The 21,836-nt window shown below is 41.7% G+C and overlaps 1 protein-coding gene across 6 annotated transcripts in view; it reads left to right on the top strand.

Annotated features, from left to right (window-relative positions):
- Window positions 1-337: 337 nt before the first annotated feature.
- Window positions 338-21,836, top strand: part of mcf2la (mcf.2 cell line derived transforming sequence-like a) — a 221,492-nt gene continuing 199,993 nt past the window's right edge. For 4 of the 6 annotated variants that reach the window (XR_011962520.1, XR_011962521.1, XM_072584719.1 and 1 more), the window contains exon 1: window positions 338-609. Coding sequence is in view for 3 of the 6 variants with exons in the window: in XM_072584719.1 (XP_072440820.1) it covers window positions 579-609 (31 nt within the window). In the remaining 3 variants the exon portion in view is untranslated. The other 2 variants (XM_072584722.1, XM_072584720.1) reach the window with 2 other exon arrangements.

A 21,836-nucleotide genomic window follows, 5' to 3' on the forward strand; every position in this document is an offset into this window, starting at 1 on the left:
TTCTATTTGCTGAAGAGACATGAAAATGAAGCTGATTGTTTTCACATGACAAACTTTATGAAGATAACACTTCACTAAATGTGATATAGTGAACTCCAATACTACATGCTGCAAACTATTAAGAATTCTTGCTGAGTCCTATGCGTAGAAGTGCTGCATTTGGCACAAAATGTAAATACCGCAAAAGCAACCGTCTCCACTGACTGATGAAAAGGAATAATGATTATCAGCTCTGCAGAATGCAGTTTGTTTGGAGGAAGGAGATTTGCAGTAATCGCACTGATGCTCTAAGAATTACTCTACTTATTTTCAATTACAGATTTGCCCTTGAAAGCTCACCTCTATTCGGATTATCTCAGTAGATGATTGTTTCTGCAAGCTGGTCTTTTGTGACAAAGATGAAAATCGTTTAATGAAGAACTTAAAATATATTGTTGTGGGAATTTCTAGGTCTGATGCACGAAAATCTCTGTAAATGTGAAGGAAGAACACAAATCTAATGACAAGATCTCCACCTTAATTAATCGTATTCTTTAAAATCTGACTTCAGCAGAGCTCAGCTCACTTCCAAAGCAAATATGAAGAGGTATCAAAAAGGGAGATGGTCTGGTGAGCTCTTCATTCAAATTTTTTTTAACAAATTAACGTTAGCAGCTGTTTTCCTTTGATTTCTCTGCCCCCTCCTCCTAATACAAATGTCATGCTGTTATTCTTGCAATGGCTATTTTACATAACATTGATGCTGTCTTTTAATGATAAAATGAAAGTAATATCCAACAGAGACTACAATGATGAATGGGAAGTTGAATCCTAAATGTTATCTCTTTTTAATGCTGTGCATATTTCATAAAGACTCGTAGGACACAGATATCAATCTGTGTGTCCATTCAGCATTAGCTTCTTTGCTGGTGCAGGCTTTAAACTGCAATATGTTTAACAATAGTACACAGATCAGTTCAAGAAACTTCCAGGATGTAACAACTTATTAAAATACCGGGTGGAATTTTTGGTGCCTGTCTAGAACTTTAAGAATTGAATTGAATTGAATTTATTGTCATGTGTACCAAGGCACAGTGAAAAGCTTTGTCTTGTGAGCAATACAGGCAGGTCACATAGTTAAGTAGCATAGATAAGTAAATAATAGGTAAACACAAAAACAGAGGAACAGGTGAATATTAAGAGTTTGTGAGTCCATTCAGTATTTTAACAATAGTAGAATAGAAACTGTTACGAAACCGGCTGGTGCATGTGTTCAGGCTTCTGTACCTTCTCCCCAGTGGTAGAGGTTGTAGAAAAGCATTGCCAGGGTGAGATAGATCTTTGAGAATGCTGGCAGCATTAAAGAGGTGACAAGTAGGTTAGACCAGGAAAACCCAGTGGATGTGGTCTATCTAGACTTCCAAAAGGCCTTTGATAAGGTGCCACATGGGAGGCTGCTGAGTAAGGTGAGAGCCCATGGTGTTCGAGGTTGGATTGAGGATTGGCTGTCTGACAGAAGGCAGAGAGTTGGGATAAAAGGTTCTTTCTCGGAATGGCAGCCGGTGATGAGCGGTGTCCCGCAGGGTTCAGGGTTGGGGCCACAGCTGTTCACATTATATATTAATGATCTGGATGAAGGGACTGGGGGCATTCTAGCGAAGTTTGCCGATGATACAAAGTTAGGTGGACAGGCAGGTAGTACTGAGGAAGTGGGGAGACTACAGAAGGATCTAGACAGTTTGGAAGAGTGGTCCAGGAAATGGCTGATGGAATTCAACGTGAACAAATGTGAGGTCTTGCACTTTGCCAAAAAGAATAAAAGAATAGACTACTTTCTAAACGGTGAGAAAATTCGTAAAGCCAAAGTACAAAGGGATCTGGGAGTGCTAGTCGAGGATTCTCTAAAGGTCAACATGCAGGTTGAGTCCATGATTAAGAAAGCGAATGCAATGTTGTCACTTATCTCAAGAGGGTTGGAATATAAAAGCACTGTTGTGCTACTGAGACTTTATAAAGCTCTGGTTAGGCCTCATTTGGAGTATCGTGTCCAGCTTTGGTCCCCACACCTCAGGAAGGACATACTAGCACTGGAACGTGTCCAGCGGAGATTCACATGGATGATCCCTGGAATGGTTGGTCTAACATATGAGGAACGGCTGAGGATCCTGGGATTGTATTCATTGGAGTTTAGAAGATTAAGGGGAGACTTAATAGAGACGTACAAGCTAATACATAGCTTGGAAAGGGTGGACGCTAGGAAATTGTTTCCGTTAGGTGAGGAGACCAGGACCCGTGGACACAGCCTTAGAATTAGAGGGGGTAAATTCAGAACAGAAATGCGGATACATTTCTTCAGACAGTGAGGTGGGCCTGTGGAATTCATTGCCGCAGAGTGCAGTGGAGGCCGGGACGCTAAATGTCTTCAAGGCAGAGATTGATAGATTCTTGTTGTCTCGAGGAATTAAGGGCTACGGGGAGAATGCGGGTAAGTGGAGTTGAAATGCCCATCAGCCATGATTGAATGGCGGAGTGGACTCGATGGGCCGAATGGCCTTACTTCCACTCCTATGTCTTATGGTCTTATGGCCTTTCCTTGACAGCGGGCTTGTTAGATGGATTCTATAGATGGGAGGTTGATCTTAGTGATTGTCTGGGCTGAGTTCACCACTCTCTGTAACTGTCTCCAATCTTGAATTGTACAGTTGCCATACCAGGCGGTGATACATCCAGACAGAATGATCTCGATGGCGCACCTATAAAAGTTGGCAAGTGTATTCACTGTCATGCCAAATTTCCTCAGTGCCTGAGGAAGAAGAGATGTCATTGGGCCTTTGTAACCAGTGCATCCACATGAAGGTCCAAGAAAGCTTGTTGTGGATGACCGCTTCCTGGAGCTTGACACTCTCCACTCGTTCCACCTCTGAGCTATTAATGTGTAGGGGGGCATGAGTAACATCCCGTCGAAAGTCAGTAATGAGTTCCTTGGTTTTGTCGGCATTGAGAGCTAGGTTGTTCTCAGTGCACCATTTTTCCAGGTCTTCCACCTCCCATCTGTAGTCAGTTTTGTCACCATCTGACAACTATGGTGGTGTCATCAGCAAACTTGTAAATAGCATTAGTCTGATATTTGGATATGCAGTCGTGGGTATACAGTGAGTACAGTAGGGGACTTAGTATGCACCCCTGGGGGGGCTCCAGTGTTGAGTGTTAGTGAGGATGAAATATTGTCCCCAGTCTTCATTGATTGTGGCCTGTGGGTCAGGAAACTGAGGATCCAGTTGCAGAGAGTGGGGCTTAGTCTAAGATCACTAAGTTTAGTAATGAGTCTCAAGAGGATAATAGTGTTGAAGGCTGAACTGCAGTCAATGAGTAGGATTCTTATGTAGCTGTTCTTGATTAGATTAGATTAGATTAGGTTAGTTACAGTGTGGAAACAGGCCCTTCGGCCAACAAGTCCACACCGACCCACCGAAGCGCAACCCACCCATTATCCTACATTTACCCCTTTACCTAACACTACGGGCAATTTAGCATTGCCAATTCACCTGACCCGCACATCTTTGGAGTGTGGGAGGAAACCGGAGCACCCGGAGGAAACCCACGCAGACACGGGGGAGAATGTGCAAACTCCACACAGTCAGTCGCCTGAGTCGGGAATTGAACCCGGGTCTCTGGCGCTGTGAGGCAGCAGTGCTAACCATTATGCCACCGTGCCGCCCATTGGTGTCAAGATGTTCTAGGGAGGAGTGAAGGGCAAGCGATATGGCATCTGATGTGGATCTGTTGGTCTGATAGGCAAATTGGAGTGGGTCAAGAGTTGTGGGGAGGCTAGAATTGATTAATGCCATGACCAGCCTTTCAAAGTACTTCATGGCTACCGGTAATCTTTGAGACATGCTGCATGAGCCTTCTTAGGCACAAGGATGATGTTAGCCCTCTGGAAACAGGCAGGGACAGTGGCCTGCTGAAAGGAGAGGTTGAAGATATCCGAGAAGAACATTGCCAGTTTATCTGTGCATGCTCTGAGTGCACAGCCTGGTACTCTGTCTGGTCCCAATGCTTTCCTTGGATTTACATGAAGCAAAACTGATTTGACCTCTGATGCAGTGACTGTTGGGATAGGTTCGTCAGGACTTGTCGGAATAGGTGTTACCTCTCCACCGAAATTCTGCTCAAAGGGAGCATAGAAGGCATTGAGACCATCTGGAAGGGATATGTCATCGTCTGCTATCTTGCACTGTCTCTTTTTAGAACCCGCGATGTCATTCAGTCCTTGTCATAGTTGCCGGGTATCTCTCTGGGTTTCTAGTTTGGATTGGTATTGGTCCTTGGCTGTCTTAATGGCTCTGCAAAGGTCATACTTGGATTCCTTATATTTGTTTGGGTCTCCTGATCTGAAGGCCTCATGCCTGGTTTTTAGCGGTTTCTGTCGTTCCTGATTCATCCAGGGTTTCCTGTTGGGGAACACCTGGATTGACTTCCTCGGTTTGCAGTCCTCCATACACTTGCTGATAAAGTCTGTGACAGTGGTGGTGTACCCGCCAAGGTACCTGCAGACTGTTTGAACATGGCCAATCAGCCAATTCTAGACAGCACTGGAGTTGATCCTCTGCCTCCTCCGACCAGCACTGGACTTGAATCCGCAAGGGGGTCTCCTGCTTGAGCTTTTGCCCATAAGCCGGGAGAAGAAACATGACATTGTGGTCAGAGTTCCTTGAAATGAGGGCGGGGGATGGAGCGGTAAGCATCCTTCACAGTGGTGTAGCAGTGGTCTAAAATTTTCGGGCCCCTAGTGGGGCAGGTGCTGTTCTGGTGGTAGTTGGGCAACACCTTCCTTAGATTGGTTTGATTGAAGTTGCCAGTTACCATAAACAGGGCCTTGGGGTGTTCCATCTCCAGGGTGTTAGTGATGGAGTACAGCACATCCAGAGTTTCCTCAACCTTTGCTTGTGGTGGTATGTATGCAGCAGTTAGTACAGCAGTAGTAAATTCCTGTGTTTGATATAAGGGACAGCATTTGATGGTGAAGGAGGGTGATGATGAGAAGGGTGGATAGGGGAACTTAACTGGGTGGAACAAAATATCAGTTTCTCAGGAGCCTTGCTGCAAAAGAAATCACTCTACACTCCATCCATATACAATTCTATATGCCTACTCTGGTAGCTTAGTTGCATGGATGATGGGTTTCTTAAGTACATATCCAACATGTATGAGTTCAATACCCATTATCAGGTCACTGTGAAGGCCCTATCTTCTCAAACTTCACTTCTTTCCTGAGTTGGTGACTCTCAAGTTAAATGCACCACCGGCTGAGTCTCTCTCTGTCTCTGTACTTCTCTCTCTCTCTAATGCAAGAGCACTTTATGACTCTCTGGAACTATGGCAACTTTGACTTGGCTAAATACTGTGCTGTCACTGTTGAATATGGGAGTGGCTTAAGCCCAGAATGCAGTATAGTGTTGGAAAATCTGCTGAAAAAAAAATTGATGACCAGTGTAGGCACATTGGGCTGAAGGGCCATTTTCTGTGCTCTAAAACCTTTCTGACTCAATCCAGTGTGTTATAACAATCACATATTCATGGGTAGCGTGCTACCACTATTCTAAAAATTAATTCTACTATTTTAATTAAGTGAATTAAGATAAATTAGATTTGACAGCATACTGTGATCAGGTGGCAATATTTTAAAATTTGGACAATGGGTTGAAATTTTGCTGTTAAGTTTGCAAAATCTTTTTAGGAGGATCAGTTGTCTGTTTTGCATTAATGTATATGTCATGAATATTCATTTCCTCTTGAGCTTACTAGAATTATATTCAAGGGTGCAATCTTTATAATTAAAAATGGAAAAGGCATGTGTTTATAAGTCCGATTTTTATGTGATATGTACTGGTGGTGTTGACATTTTCCTTCAGTCTCAGGTGAGTACAAACTTCTTCAGTTATTTGGCTATTTCATAGTCTCTGCTCCCAGGCTTGTTACTGTTAGATGCTTAGAGTTCAAGGTGAAGCCTGACAGGGTCAATAAGACTGCCCAAGCAAGCTGGTTGACTCCAGCAAATCTGACTGAGGAAGGCATGGGGGCTAACCTCAAAGCTGTCTCAATAAATAAGGCCATCTTTTGTGGTTGTGTCCTTGTTCAGTGCAAGCTCTTGATGAAAAGCTATCAGATGTGCAACATACTCCATTCTGATGGTATGTGAGCTGCTGTGTGTTATATCTCCTTTTTTGTTTAAGTATGAACCATGGCAGAAAGAGAGGACTGTAGATGCTGGAGATCAGAGTCAAAAAGTGTGCTGCTGGAAAAGCATAGCCAGTCAGGCAGCATCCAAGGAGCAGGAGAGTCAACGTTTTGAGCATAAGCCCTTCAACGTGATTTAGAATAGCTTGTTCTATTGGCCTCTTCTGTGTAAGGTCAATTGAGCTCTCAAAGCAACAAAATTTTGAAAATACATTACTGTTCTGCTTATACTTTAAAATCAACAGCACTGATTTCTAGTCTTAGAAGAGATCTTTCACCAGAGCTGGAGACTACTATTAGGTCTTTTAGCTTTGAAATATCAATATTTTCTAATGTAGAAACATTATAGATCTGTAATTTTCCTTTGCATGCATTTCAATTTAATTGTGATTTTAAAAAGATAAAGAACAAATACGAAGGTGAATAGCTTATATTTAAATACGTCATATTAAACATGAATGCATGTTTCATGTTTAGGTTTCTAAATTCTTAGAAGAGCAGGGTCGGATTAGAACAAGTCAACATGGATTTAGTAAGGGGAGGTCGTGCCTGACAAACCTGTTGGAGTTCTTTGAAGAGGTGACAAGTAGGTTAGACCAGGGAAACCCAGTGGATGTTATCTACCTAGACTTCCAAAAGGCCTTTGATAAGGTGCCACACGGGAGGCTGCTGAGCAAGGTGAGGGCCCATGGTGTTCGAGGTGAGCTATTGGTATGGATTGAGGATTGGCTGTCTAACAGAAGGCAGAGAGTTGGGATAAAAGGTTCTTTTTCGGAATGGCAGCCGATGACAAGCGGTGTCCCGCACGGTTCAGTGTTGGGGCTGCAACTGTTCACATTATATATTAATGATCTGGATGAAGGGACTGGGGCATTCTAGCGAAGTTTGCCGATGATACAAAGTTAGGTGGACAGGCAGGTAGTACTGAGGAGGTGGGGAGGCTGCAGAAGGATCAGAAAGTTTGGAAGAATGGTCCAGGAAATGGCTGATGGAATTCAATGTGAGCAAATGCGAGGTCTTGCACTTTGGAAAAAAGAATACAAGCATGGACTACTTTCTACACGGTGAGAAAATTCGTAAAGCCAAAATACAGAGGGAACTGGGAGTGCTAGTTGAGGATTCTCTAAAGGTAAGCATGCAGGTTGAGTCCGTGATTAAGAAAGCGAATGAAATGTTGTCACTTATCTCAAGAGGGTTGGAATGTAAAAGCACTGTTGTGCTACTGAGACTTTATAAAGCTCTGGTTAGGCCCCATTTGGAGTACTGTGTCCTGTTTTGGTCCCCACACCTCAGGAAGGACATACTGGCACTGGAGCGTGTCCAGCAGAGATTCACACAGATGATCCCTGGAATGGTAGGTCTAACATATGAGGAACGGCTGAGGATCCTGGGATTGTATTCATTGGAGTTTAGAAGATTAAGGGGAGATCTAATAGAAACTTACAAGATAATACATGGCTTGGAGAGGGTGGACGTTAGGAAATTGTTTCCGTTAGGCGAGGAGACTAGGACCCATGGACACAGCCTTAGAATTAGAGGGGGTAAATTCAGAATAGAAATGTGGAGACATTTCTTCAGCCAGAGAGTGGTGGGCCTGTGGAATTCATTGCCACAGAGTGCAGTGGAGGCTGGGACGCTAAATGTCTTCAAGGCAGAAATTGATAAATTCTTGATGTCACAAGGAATTAAGGGCTACGGGGAGAATGCGGGTAAGTGGAGTTGAAATGCCCGTCAGCCATGATTGAATGGCGGAGTGGACTTGATGGGCTGAATGGCCTTACTTCCGCTCCTATGTCTTATGGTCTTATGGTCTTATGGTCTTTAGTCGTGAGTTCATGGAATGCCCTGCCCGTAGCAGTGGTGGACTCTCCCTCTTTATAGGCATTTAAACGGGCATTGGATAGGCATATGGAGGATAGTGGGCTAGTGTAGGTTAGGTGGGGTTGGATCGGCGCAACATCGAGGGCCAAAGGGCCTGTACTGCGCTGTATTGTTCTATGTTCTGTGTTCTATGTTCAATATTATTTAAAGGAATGTAGATACTCTGAAAGCATGTGGAGATATTGAAGATAATATATATTGTATTCAGGTTGGAGTTACATTGGTTATATTTTGATGTTTAGGTTTGAACATGACATTGTTATATATATCTGTGATCAAGTCATGTGCTGCTTGAGAAACAAACGGAATGCTGTTTGAGGCTGCTTTGTGTGTGAGGAACACACATTTATATATAAACAGTGTTAATTGATTGTAGCTTGTGTGGATATGGAGAGTTAGCGTAGTCACAGCAGAATAAGTATATACTTAATTCAGTGCAGTAATTTGTGAGTGTACATAGAGAATTTTGTTATGTAGCCATCACTGCAGTGTATAAGTACAGTAAAGGAACCCATTATTATCATAGTAGGGATAATGGTGCAGATTTTATGATCTTATTATGGGAAGGCTGGAAAATACATTTCCTTCATGCAGATTCCCCTCTTAGTGGTTTACTTTGGGGTGGAACAGGAGGATGGACAGCAGGCAGATTTGGCCTTTCTTTAATACTCATTCACAGGATGAGGAAGTCACTGCCTAGCCAGCATTTATTGCCCATCTCTAATAGCCCTGAGGGTAGTTACGAGTCAACCAGATGGCTGTGGGTCTGGAGTCACATGTAGGCCAGACCAGGTAAGGATGGCAGTCGCCTGAAAGAAAATTTGTGAACCAGATGTTTTTTTTCCTGACAATCAACTTGGATTCATGGTCATCATTAGACCATTAATTTCAGATGTTTATTGGATTCACGTTCTATCATCTGCCATGTCAGGATTTGAACTTGGTCCCCAGGTCACTAACTGGGTCTCTGGATTAAATGTCCAGCAATAATACCACTACGCTATCACTTCCCCTTATTAGGCAATATCACAGTGGATGTTCTAGAGCATACTGCCGAATCAATAGGTTGGCTTCAGAAGATTATTCCTCAATATATCCATGCATTGTGAAGACAATGTCTGATAACATTCTAGAACTACTGTTCAATCTAACATCTGCATTACAGAGAATGTTTCCTATGTTAACTCTTTAGATAACCTAAACAGAGGTTGCTGGAAAACCTCAGCAGGTCTGGCAGCATCTGTGATGAGAAATCAAAGTTAATGTTTCTGGTCTGGTGCTCTTCCTGTTCTGACCTGAAACATTAACTTTGATTTCACTCCACAGATGCTGCCAGACTTGCTGAGCTTTGCCAGCAATCTGTTTTTGTTTCTGATTTACAGCATCTGCAGATCTTTAACTTTTTCTTTAGAGACCCTTTTTGTGGAGCTTATTGTATAAATGCAGAAACATGATTTGATATGTCCTTTAATTAACAACATGCTATTCTTCCAATATGTTGTCCTTTAGGTGACGAGAATCACTCAATTTTGATTCTTCCCAGATACATGGCTTTGGTATTGGCCCATGTTAACGAATCTGAATTAGTGAATGCTGTTTAGCATTGGCAATCCTAACTATTCAAGTGCTGATTCGTTGTCTCTCACTCTCTTAGGGATCATTCTTCTTCCTTCTGTGAACATTAGAAAACAAAATAAGGAAAACAATGAATTTCCTGTTGTTTACTTATAATTTCTTTTGGGCTCATGTAAGAATCTTCCCTGAGTATGGGCAGCAAAATAGTAAGATGGTTTGTTTGATTTTTAGACCTTTGTGTTTATTTAGCGCAGGCCATCTGTGACCCTTTTTAGAATTTCCTTTCCAAAACTATCTGCCTATTCATCTTCCTTCTCTTTCAGTTAGCTGGTTGGAACTCACTTCTTTGCTCAAATGTTTGGCTTTCTTCTTCTTTGCTTGGCATCCTTTTTCTTTACCGATAAAGCTTTGTGAAGTGCCTCTTGACGATTTTCTATTTTTATAGTACAATATAAATACAAATTGTTGTTTTCTGAACAGTCCCTGGTATAACCAAAATTCCCCAAATTTTTTCTCTTATCTTTTAGATAATCTTTAAGTTATGTAATACAGATGAACTAGTGGAAATACTTTTGGTAATTTATTTTATTAAAACCCCTTACAATCAGTCAAGGAAAAGGTATTTCCCCTACATTTTCCCATTCCTCATTTGATTGCAGCAGTCTTTTTTAAAAGAATGTGTTTGCTAATTCAGCAAGGTTTAATGTGCTCTAACAGTAAAAGGAACAACACTTCCGGTACTTTGATAAATCTTATTTCTAACATGATTGTGGTTAAATAGTTCTTCAAGTGCTTGTGAGGCAACCTCCCGTGCTGTGACTTTGGGTTCTACTAGGGCCAATTAGCTCCTGACCTCATTGGAATGTTGGCTTAAACATGCGCAAAAGAGCTGATTACCAGAGGTGAGGTGAGAAGGGTTATCCTTGGCATCAAGACAGCATTTGACTGAGTATGACATAAAACAGCCCCAGCAAAATTGGAGTTAATGGGAATTGGGGGTGGAGGGTGATCTCTTCACAAACTGATTGGAGTCATTCCCATCACAAGGGAAGTAATTACAAGGTCAGAAGAGTGCATGTTGCATACAATTCTGCATCATTCACTATTCAGTTAATACTGAAACAGTCCATGTCCAAATGTAACAAGACCTGGGACAACATTCAGCCTTGTGCTCATTTGTGGCACAAAATGTTACTTGCCATTTAAGTGTCACACAATGGCCATCTCCAACAAGAAAGAATGTGATCATCTTCTGAAACATTCAATGGCACCACCAACCTCGAATCCTCCACCATCAACACTCTGTGGGCTACCATTGACCATAAATTGTACCAACCATAAAAATATCATGGCTCCAACAGCAGCTGGAAATTCTGCAGCAAAAAACATCTTCCATCTTCCCAATACTCTGCCCAACAAGGCACAAGTTAGGAGTGTGATGGAAGACTCTCCACTTGCCCAAATGTATACAGCTGTAACAATGCTCAAGGAGCTTGACACCATCCAGGACAAATAAGCGTATTCACTACCTTGAACATTCACTCCCTTCTTACAGGTATACAAGAATAGGATAAACCATTCAGCTCCTAAATCTGTTTTGCCACTAATTTAGATCATGGCTGATCTGTCTTCCAACACATATTTACATGTAAAAGTAAAATATTGCAAATGCTGGAAATCTGAAGCACAGTAAATGCTAGAGAAACTCAACAAGTCTAGAAATATCTGTGGAGAGAGAAACAGTTAACATTTCAAGTCTAATATGATTCTTCTTCTGGTTCAGTTTCATCTTCGGGACTTCAAGACTAGGGGGCATATTTGTACCGTGAGAAGATAAAATTAGAAATAAAACATGAGGAACAATTTTTTTTACACAGAGTAGTTTACGTATAGAATGAATTTCCAGAGAAAGTGTTGAATGAGAGTACAGTTACAACGTTTAAAAGACATTTAGATAAGTACATAATTAAGAAATGTTTGCAGGGATATGGGCCAAGTGCAGGCAGGTAGGACTACTCTAGTTCAGGATTCCATGCTGTATGACTCTTTGAGTCTATGACCCTGGTCAAGATAGTGCAATTTCCATTGTCCTTTGTGTGAAGGAGTGCTTCTTGATGTTACTGTGAATAGTCTAATGTTATATCCCATGATTCAGGATTGAAGAAGTTAGTTCTGCTTAATCTATTAAATCCTTTAACAAACCCATAGAACCATAGACATGTTATGGCATAGAAAGAGGTCATTCAGCCCATCATGAATACAGCCCATTCCATCATGCAAATCAGCTTTTTATCTATTGACTCTATCTGTTTTTTCCCTCTGCCTTGGGAAAGCAACCAACATAAGCAAATACCTCTCCCCCCTGCCCCCATCCTGGTTATACTTTCTTCTGGCTTCTTCTGTCAGGCAGAAGACATAAAAGTTTGAATATACATATGAGCTGATTGAAGAACAACTTCTTTTATGTTGTTATCAGAGCTTTGAATGGACCTCTCAAACTTTAATGTTGATCTCTCTCTGTCTGCACCTTCTCTGCGCTTGTAATACTGCATTCTACATGGTGTTCTGATACCTGATGCACTTTGTATGGTATGATCTGCCGAGAAAGCACGTGAAACAACAGTTTTCACTGTATTGTGGTACATGTGACAACAATAAATCAAGTCAAAATCAAACTTTTCAAAGGCCATCTCTCGGGCATATTCAGCCTCTTCCTTTGGATCAAACCTTCCAGTCCCAGCAACATCCTAGTAAATCTTTTCTGTGCCCTCTCAAGTCTAACAAGGTCTTCCGAAAGAAGGCTATAGAAGGGTGACCAGGATTGTACACAGTATTCTAAAAATGGCCTTAACAATGTCCTGAATAGCTGCAACATGATGTCCCAACTGCTATACTCAAGGTTGTGAACAATTAAGGCAAATGTGCCACATGTCTTCTTCACCACCCTGTCTACATGTGACTCCACTTTCAAGGAACTATGCACCTGCACCCCTAGCTCTTTTCGTTCTACAACATTCCCCAGGGCCCAACCATTAACTATATAAGTCCTTCCCTGGTTTGCCTTTCCAAAATGCAACACCTTACATTTATCCAAATCAAATTCCATCTGATTACGATCCTGGTTGTTCTCGAGGATAATTTTTTTTACTGTCCACTACACCACCTATTTTGGTGTTATCTGCAAACTTATTACAGTATGTCTCCTATAATCACATCCAAGTCATTTTTATAAATAGCAAAAGGTAGTGGACTAGCACTGATTTGACTTTAAACCTGTACGTACTAAACTTTGTTGCTTTTATAGGGACTCTAACCCCAAGGGGCTTTAAACCCATACATACTAAATCAATACTTTATCCACTTACTATTACTAGGACACTTGCAGTATAATGACAACAATCAATTTAGTATTTCCAATTGCAGAACTTCGATATAAACAGGCGTCTGCTCACCTTTTTTTTAATGCGGCATTGCTTGTTGTTGTCATCAGACGTCAGTTATTCATTGTTTCTATTTTTCTCTCTTTTCCGTCACTTCTCTGTCTTCATTACGTCAGGCTCACCAAATTGTCGGACTTTGGCTCAATCTACTAACTTACTTTCTTCTATGTGTGAGCCAAGTCCCGCATGTTTTTTAAGTGAAGCCATAGGAGAAGATATTCGGTCTCACACTTTTAGTTTATTTTAGCAGTAAGTGGATAAAGCATACAGAGCTCTGGGTCTAGACCTTTCCATCCCTGACAAACTATACAGTGTGTCAGTTCAGAAAAATACCACACTCTTCTGTCCCTGACCAAGCCTTTTATATAATAAAAAATGTCATGCAATCACTGAGGTGGAATCATCTTCTGATTGGTTGTTGATCTGACTCCATTCTCCGCCTCCTTGCATTCCCGGATGTCCAACCCCATGTGACCTTATTTTGCCTGTGAAACGGAGTACAACGTGACCCTTGCACGCCTCCGGCGCGTGAAACAGTATCACGTGACCTCCCTGCACGCCTCCGGCGCATGAAACAAAGTATCACGTGACCTCCCTGCATGCCTCCGGCATGTGAAACAGAGCATCACGTGACTTTGTTTCGCAAAGGAGCGAAGCACCACGTGACCTTGTTCTGCGTGCGTGCATAACGGAGCATCCCCAAAGGCTTCCGAATGCCGAGTATATTTACACTCGCAGCCAGCCATCTATTTACAAGTAAGCCATATATTTACAGTTAGCAATGTGGGTTTCTCTCTCTCTCTCTCTCCTGCACTGACCTCACCATGTGCTTACTTTGTCTGTTCTTCCCCCTTTTAAAAGTTCTGTTGTTTTGACTTTTTTTCTCCCAAGTTCCAAAACAATGCAACAGCATATAGAACAGTAATTGCTGCTCCAGAATTTTGAGGGAATCACTTCCAACACCTAGAGTACCTCATTTACTTAAACAAAATCCACCATCCATGATTCAGTTAGCAACAACTCAAAAATAGTAAACATCTGCCATGAATATTGCTGTGCTTTTGAAAATTGGAATTTCAAAGTACTGATTTTTGAACATTGATCCAGAAACACTGCTCTTAAAGACAGAATTCAAATACAAAGTAGTCTTATTTTATTTGTGGTCTTAACACTTGAGACTCTTTGCCCTTTGTAGCTCTTTCAAGCAATTTCAACCATTCCAAGAGATTGCGGAAATGCCAGCGAAAAATGAATGAATATGTGACCCTGTTTGTAATCTGGGTAGTATTCCTGGGAGCAACGACTGAAAATCAACAAAATTCTGCAAGAAGCCATTTCGTTCATCTTACTGTGAATTGCATCATTTGGTTTACAGTTTGAATGGAAGAATAAGAGGGAAAAATGTTCAAATTTGCAATTATACAATGTCTCTCATGGCATTGGGATATTCCAAAACATTTTACGGCCAGTTGAATATTTTTAAAGTGTTATTACTATTTTACTGTCGGGAAACAAACTTGTGGTAACGGATAAGGTTCGGTTCCATACCTTATCTTGTTCGCACTTGTACAGCATGGAAACAGACCCTTCAGTCCAACCTATCCATGCCGACCAGATATCCCAACTCAATCTAGTCCCACCTGCCAGCACCAGGCCCACATCCTTCCAAACCCCTCCTAATCATATACCCATCTAAATGCCTCTTAAATGTTGCAATTGTACCAGCCTCCACCACTTCCTCTGGCAGCTCATTCCATACGGGTACCACCCTCTGTGTGAAATGCTGGATTTTAAAAATAGAATAATTACTCCATTCCCCCCATCTTAAAAAAAAGGTTTGAAATATCGCTTGTTCATAAGATGATGCATAGGGTTGCTTAATATTTCCTAATGCGTTCTGCTGGCTTAGCTAGTTTTCTCTTGAGACATTGGCAAAGATTTTCAGTTTGTACTTTGCTGTAAGGTGACAGCACTCGAATTTACAACGAGAAGACACATTAGCTGTTAATCCTTTCAGGCCGACAGTATCACCTGACTCAATTAAAGCTGCTGACTGGGCACCTCTAGGGAGGTTTCAAACTATCGACATAAAGGGACATACTTTGTCTTTGATCTGTTTACTTGTTATTTAAAATAAGATTTTCTTGCTTTAAAGTATTGTAATCCTGAGCACATTTAGCTTGTAAAATTATGGTCTGTTAACAGATCCAAGCAAATTCACTTTCACGGTGCGAGAAGAACCCACCGCATTCGGGTCACCTACCCGGACGCTGCTCCGTGTTTTGTGCAACATCCTCCTGACTGAGGGTGAGCCATCAGTGTTGCTGCTGTTGGCGTGCAAAATTGCTCCTGGGATGGGCAGCCACGCACCTAGATGGCTGTTTATTTTGTGATTTGACTATGATGATCAGTAACAGTATTTCCTTGTTGTGCAAGAATATTACTCAAATGTGGCTGCGACTGAAGAAAATAACAGGTGTGTTTTGGAAGAGCAGCTTCTGTCTCCGTTACAGGATTAAATAACAACTGGTGTTAAGTACCGCAGGAACTGAAGGTGCTTCAAAGACTGGTTAATCACAGGTTTAACCGTACTTGGTGAAGGGATGGTACAGTCCATTCAATAAAATTGGAGTCAAAGTCACTTAAAGTAAGTAATGAATTTATCAATTCTTTAGTTGTATTACTGACTGTGGGCCAGGACCTGCCTGTGTTCCTGACTCTGGGGCAGGAGCTACCTGTGATGATTTATAATGCAATTCATCATTACAATTCCTATTCAAGAGAGTCGAAAAACAATATAGAAATACATACTATAACTAAGTTATTTAAGCTTTTAGCTCAGATCTCTCTTGTAATTGAGATTAGACTGCTTTGCTTCAATGACAAGCTCCATCACAGTGATGTTAGCCTTGAACAAGGATGTCCAAGGGCACAGGACCTTGCCTCTTAGCTTGCACCCTTGTTGAAACATTCCAGTATGTAAACGTGTTCTGATTTCAGGGTATTGCTGTTAGTAGTATAAATCTCTTGAAGAAACCTTTGTGTCTCTGTCATAGAACAAAGTGTTGGGAATATGGATACTCATGCATTTAGGCCTTTATTAAGTTCAGAGATAAAACACCTTCTAAGCCATTTGTTGGGGGAGGAGTTTTAGGAATAGGTGGTCTGATTGAAACAAAAGATTTTTGAGGAGACTTGACAGGGTAGAAAATGTATTTTCCCTCTTGTGTGAACCTAGAGCTAGGGGACGCTGTCTCAAATTAAGCAGTTGTCCATTTAAGAAGGAGATGAGGAGACATTTCTCTAAAATTGTGAATCATGGAAATTCTTTACAGTAGCAAGCAGTCACGCAGAAGTAATTTAGTCAAAGTAAGAACTATCAGGGTTCAAGAGTCGAGGGTTATCGGAAATAAACAGGATCTTATTGATTTGGTGAGGTGTGAGGAGCCATAAACTCTACTCGGGTCCTATGTTGTCCTTATTGATTGTTTTTATGCATATGTTTCAGTACTTGTGACCAGAAAAATAGAGAAAAGGAGTAGCAAGATATCATTGGCTGCATGTACATTGCATTTAGATGTGATGACTGTGATGCTAAGATATACTGGAAACTTGACAGGTTCCACTCCTTGAATGTGCAGTTGATTTGTGGCTATGCTCAGTATTTCAGTGAATTCATGCTATTTCCAGAATAGATTTGCATTTGGTCTGTGCCAGACCATTTTTCCATCTGTGTTTGAGCCACTACATTGAATTGAATGCTGGCTACTAAGAGCTATCTGCTGGTTATCTGATCATACTGTAATGTGCAATCTAAACGCCTATGGGCACCTTGCACATAATTTGGGGAGCCGTGCTCCAAAACAAGATATCATTGAGTAGACCATTAGAGAGCTGACGGATTGCTTAAGGTCCTAGAGGACCCCTGCAGTAAGACCATAAACCATAACATGAGAAATATGATTAGGCAGTTTAGTCTCTTGCTTCACCATTCTTTAGGATCATTCTGTACATTCACTTTCCTGCCCTTTCCCCGTAGCCCTTGATTTCCATACTGATCAAGAATGTATCTACCAATACATGTCAGCCTTAAATATTCACAAGGACTCTGTCTCTACAGCTCTCTGTGGCAAGAAGGTTCAAAGACTCAACCCTCAGAGAAGAAATACCATCTCCTTGCAATCTTAAATTAGCGCTCCTTTATTCTTCGCAGGAGCAGGAAAATTAACATTTCAGGCAGAAGCCCTTCATTGGGAATAGAGTCATTCCTGATGAAGGGCTCCTGCCCGAAACGTCTATTTTCCTGCTCCTTGAATGCTGCCTGATCTGTGCTTTTCCAGCACCACTCTAATCTTCACTCTGATCTCCAGCATTTGCACTCCTCACTTTCACCCAATTCACCTAACCAGCACATCTTTGGATTGTGGGAGGAAACCTCTGTGTTGAACTTTTTGCGGTTTGTTTCAAGTCTTTCATTTTTGTGGACTGAAAATTTAGCTACAGTACTTTTTCTCCCTTCCTCCAAATCATTTAATATGTACTGGAAACAGTGACAGTCCCAGCACTGATCCCTGTGGAACTTCTGGTTGTAGGTTGCCAACCTGAAAAAGAACTCCTCCCCAGTTGCAGTTTCCAGCTATATAGCCAATTCTCTACCAACATCAATATACTATCTCCAATACCACAGATGCTTTTTGTTAGGTACCTTGAGAAATGCCTTCTGGGAGTCTAAGTACAACATTGGCTCCTCTCTATTCATTTTGGTTGGGACTTCCTTGAGAATCTAATAAATTAGTCAGACATGATTTCCCTTTCATGAAGTCATGACTACTTTGCTTGATTAGATTATGATTTTTACAAATGTGTTAAAATTATTTCCTTAATTCATTTCAACATTTTTCCAACAATAGACATTAGGATAATCAGCCCATAATTAACATGCTTTTTGCCCCCTCTCTTTGTGAATAAGGGTGATACATTGGCAGTTTTCCAGTCCTTTAGTGCTTCTTCAGAATCTAAGGTCTTTTGGAAAATTTGCATCTTTGTTGCTATTCTCTGAGAATCCTTGGATGCAAGCAGTCAGGGCCATGGGATGAATCTGCCTTTAGCCCCATTAGGTCATCTAATACTCCTTCTCTAATAATGGTGATGGTGCTTAATTCCTTCCCATATTATTTAATATTAATGGGATGTTCAAAGTACCTTCCATAAAGGCATTGAGAGCATTGGTGGACATTGCATGCTCCCTCTCCATTGACACCTGGGCATGAACATAACTGCAGAAAAGGGACAGCTTTTATCACATAACCGAATGGCTTTCCCACCACCAAATCACTGGGGATTTTTGTTTGTTTTTAACTATTAACTGCCACCACTAAATCACCCGTATATTGGTTGTGCTTTACTTTTTTTCTTCTTTATCTCCAGAAGTGTTAGTACACACAACTGAATGGTTTTCCCACCCCCAAATCACCATGACATTTCTTTTTTGTTTTTGACCAGTAATCATCCATGCAGCCAATTGGAAGCTTACATGTAAAGCCTATGATGGGCAATGCAAGCCATCAAAAGTGAGGGTGGGTCTGCTTTTTTTTTTGGAAATCAACCTATTCAGGGATGTTCTTACGCATTTGGTGTAGGTGGGACTTGAACCCTGATGTTCTGACTCAGCAGTAAGAACACTATCACTGAGCCACAAGAGTTCTATGGATTTTGTTTTTAAAATTTGATCTATTTTTCCCTGATCTAAGATATTACTACACACTTCTGGAGCAGGTGGGACTTGAACCTGGATCTCTCAGTTGAGGGGTAGGGACACAATCACTGCACCATAAGAAGGCCCATATTAATTAGTTTATAAAGGGCTCAAATGATGACTTCATTTGAGCTGGCCATTACCTGTAATGAAGGGAACTCTTATTGAATGGGTTCCTCCTGGAAACTAATTAGTGACTGCCCTTGGGTGTTGCAGGGGGGTTAGCACAGTGATGTCAGGATTTTGCTTTTAAAACTTTCAACTGATCCAGTCTGCTTATATTTGTCCTAGGTGGTAACACTTGCGTGTTGATAGAGCTGCACTTAGGGAAATGAACAGACTACTATCACACTGCTGACACGTGCCTTTTGTACAGGCATACTTTAGGCACTCAGGAGCTGAGTTGCTTATTTCAGGATTCCTTATCTCAGACCTGCATGTGTGGTTACAGTACATAATGGCATATAGGTAGTTCTCCTATAATGTGTGTTCATTCAACGCAATTTGTTTGTAACGTGATTTATGAATTGCCTACTTTATTTTTGTAAGGCAAACTCTCGTTCGCTGTTATGGAATTCTCATCCCTGGCACTAAGTATTGTGGTGCACAGAGGACTGGACTCTGCCTTGGCATCACGTGATCAGTGAGCTAGTACGCTTTAGCATGATGAGGTTTGTGAAAGATATTTTGAAATATGTGTGCTATTGGACTTAGAAAAGCATTGCGAAAATGTATCTACAGCCTGAAGACATGAAGCTGGGAGCAATCTGTTAATTAAGGAAAACTTAGAGTTGAGATAAGAGTGAAATTTCACTGGAATTGACTAACAGAAAATGGACAGTTTTGAGAAGCAGTTTCAAACCTATCTTTGTTCTTCTTCTTCTCTCTCTTTGTTTAAAGAATATCTGCAGACTCGTGAATATGTTTCAGTGACCAATCACTATGGTAACCAACTGCAAAGAAATACCATTACAGAGGTTTGGACATGGTCAGTGTTAGGAAACTTTGCACAAAGTGGATGAGGGAAAGAAAGATGGGTGGCACATTTACTTTTTGGTGCATGCATGGTAATATCCTGAAGAGGTGAGGAGGCTGTGCAGAAGAGCTTCAGGATTAGTCAAGGTCAGATGTTAGCAAGAATGAGAGTGAGTGGGGAAGATACCTGTCAGGAACAATTTAAATCTTTTGGAAACATTAGAGACAGATGACACTGCCAGTCCGCGAGGTGGCCAGGTCTGTCAATCAAAAATTGGCGTGGAGGCAGAGCGGAACAATCAGACATCGCACAGAGCTGTGGTAATAGGGGACTCCATAGTGAGAGGAACTGACCGGGGTTTTTGTGGCAGCAGGCGGGACTTAAGGATGCTGTGTTGCCTTCCTGGTGCCAGGGTTAAAGACATCACAGAAAGAGTGCAGGAAATCCTCAAGGACGAAGGTGAAAAGCCAGAGGTGGTGGTACATGTCGGTACAAATGATGTCGGGAAGAAGAGGAGGAACATACTACAGCGGGACTTTGGAGAACGAGGAAGAAGGCTGAAAAGCAGGACGTCCAGTTCTGGTTTGCTTCCAGTTCCTCGGGCTGGTGAGGCCAGAAACAGGGAGATAATGGACTTGAACGTGTGGCCGGGGAACTGGTGCAGGAAGCAAGAATTTAAATTCTTGGATCACTGGGGTATATTTTGTGGTAAGCATAAATTATACAAGAGAGACGGTTTGCACCTTAATAGGTTGGGGACCAGCATTCTGGCAGGCAGGTTTGCTACTGCAACACAGCTGCGTTTAAACTAAGTAGCGGGGGGAGGGCAGTGTCATCTGTCTCTAATGTTTCCAAAAGATTTAAATTGTTCCTGACAGGTATCTTCCCCACTCACTCTCATTCTTGCTAACATCTGACCCTGACTAATCCTGGATGCTTAAGAAGGAAATTGAAGGGAAAGTTAGAACAAGGGAAGTCAAGAAAGACAACTGTGTCAATGAAGCAGAAAACTCAAAATGGGATCATGCTGTAAGGTTGAGTGAAATAGGAGTTGATGGGAAGGGTGAGGGCAGTAACAAATTAAAAATACTATATGTGAATACAAGAAGCATTAGAAATAAGATGGATGAGCTTGAGGCTCTTTTGGAAATTGGTAGATACGATATTGTGGGGATAACTGAGACATGGCTTCAAGGGGACAGGGCCTGGGAAATGAACATTCAAGGCTACACATGCTATCATAAGGACAGACTGACGGGCAGAGGGGGTGGGGTGGCCATGTTGGTAAGGGATGATATTCAGTCCTTTGCGCGGGAGGACCTAGAATCAGGGGATGTAGAGTCAGTATGGATAGAGCTGAGAAATTCTAAGGGTAAAAAGACCCTCTTGGGAGTTATCTACAGGCCCCCAAACAGTAGTCTGGATATCGGATGTAAGTTGAATCAGGAGCTGAAATTGGCCTGTCGCAAAGATGTTACTACAGTTGTTATGGGGGATTTCAACATGCAGGTAGACTGGGAGAGTCAGGATGGTATTGGACCTCAAGAAAGAGACTTTGTGAAATGCCTCTGAGATGGATTCTTAGAACAGCTGGTGCTGGAGCCTACCAGGGAGAAGGCAATTCTGGATCTGGTATTGTGCAACAAACCAGAATTGATCAAGGACCTCGAAGTGAAGGAGCCATTGGGAAATAGTGACTATAATACAATAAGCTTCAATCTGCAATTTGAGAGGGAGAGGGTACAATCGGAAGTGACAATATTTCTGTTGAATAAAGGGAACTATGGAGCTATGAGCGAGGAGCTGGCCAAAGTTCAATGGTGCAATACCTTAGCAGGGATGACAGTGGAGGAACAATGGCAGATATTTCTGTGTATAATGCAGAAGATGCAGGATCAGTTCATTCCAAAAAAGAAGAAAGATCCTCGGAGGAGGCATGGGTGGCCATGGCTGACGAGGGAAGTTAAGAAACATATAAAGTTAAAAGAGA

This window comes from Chiloscyllium punctatum, chromosome 15 (assembly GCF_047496795.1).
Source record: "Chiloscyllium punctatum isolate Juve2018m chromosome 15, sChiPun1.3, whole genome shotgun sequence".
Lineage (NCBI taxonomy): Eukaryota > Metazoa > Chordata > Chondrichthyes > Orectolobiformes > Hemiscylliidae > Chiloscyllium > Chiloscyllium punctatum.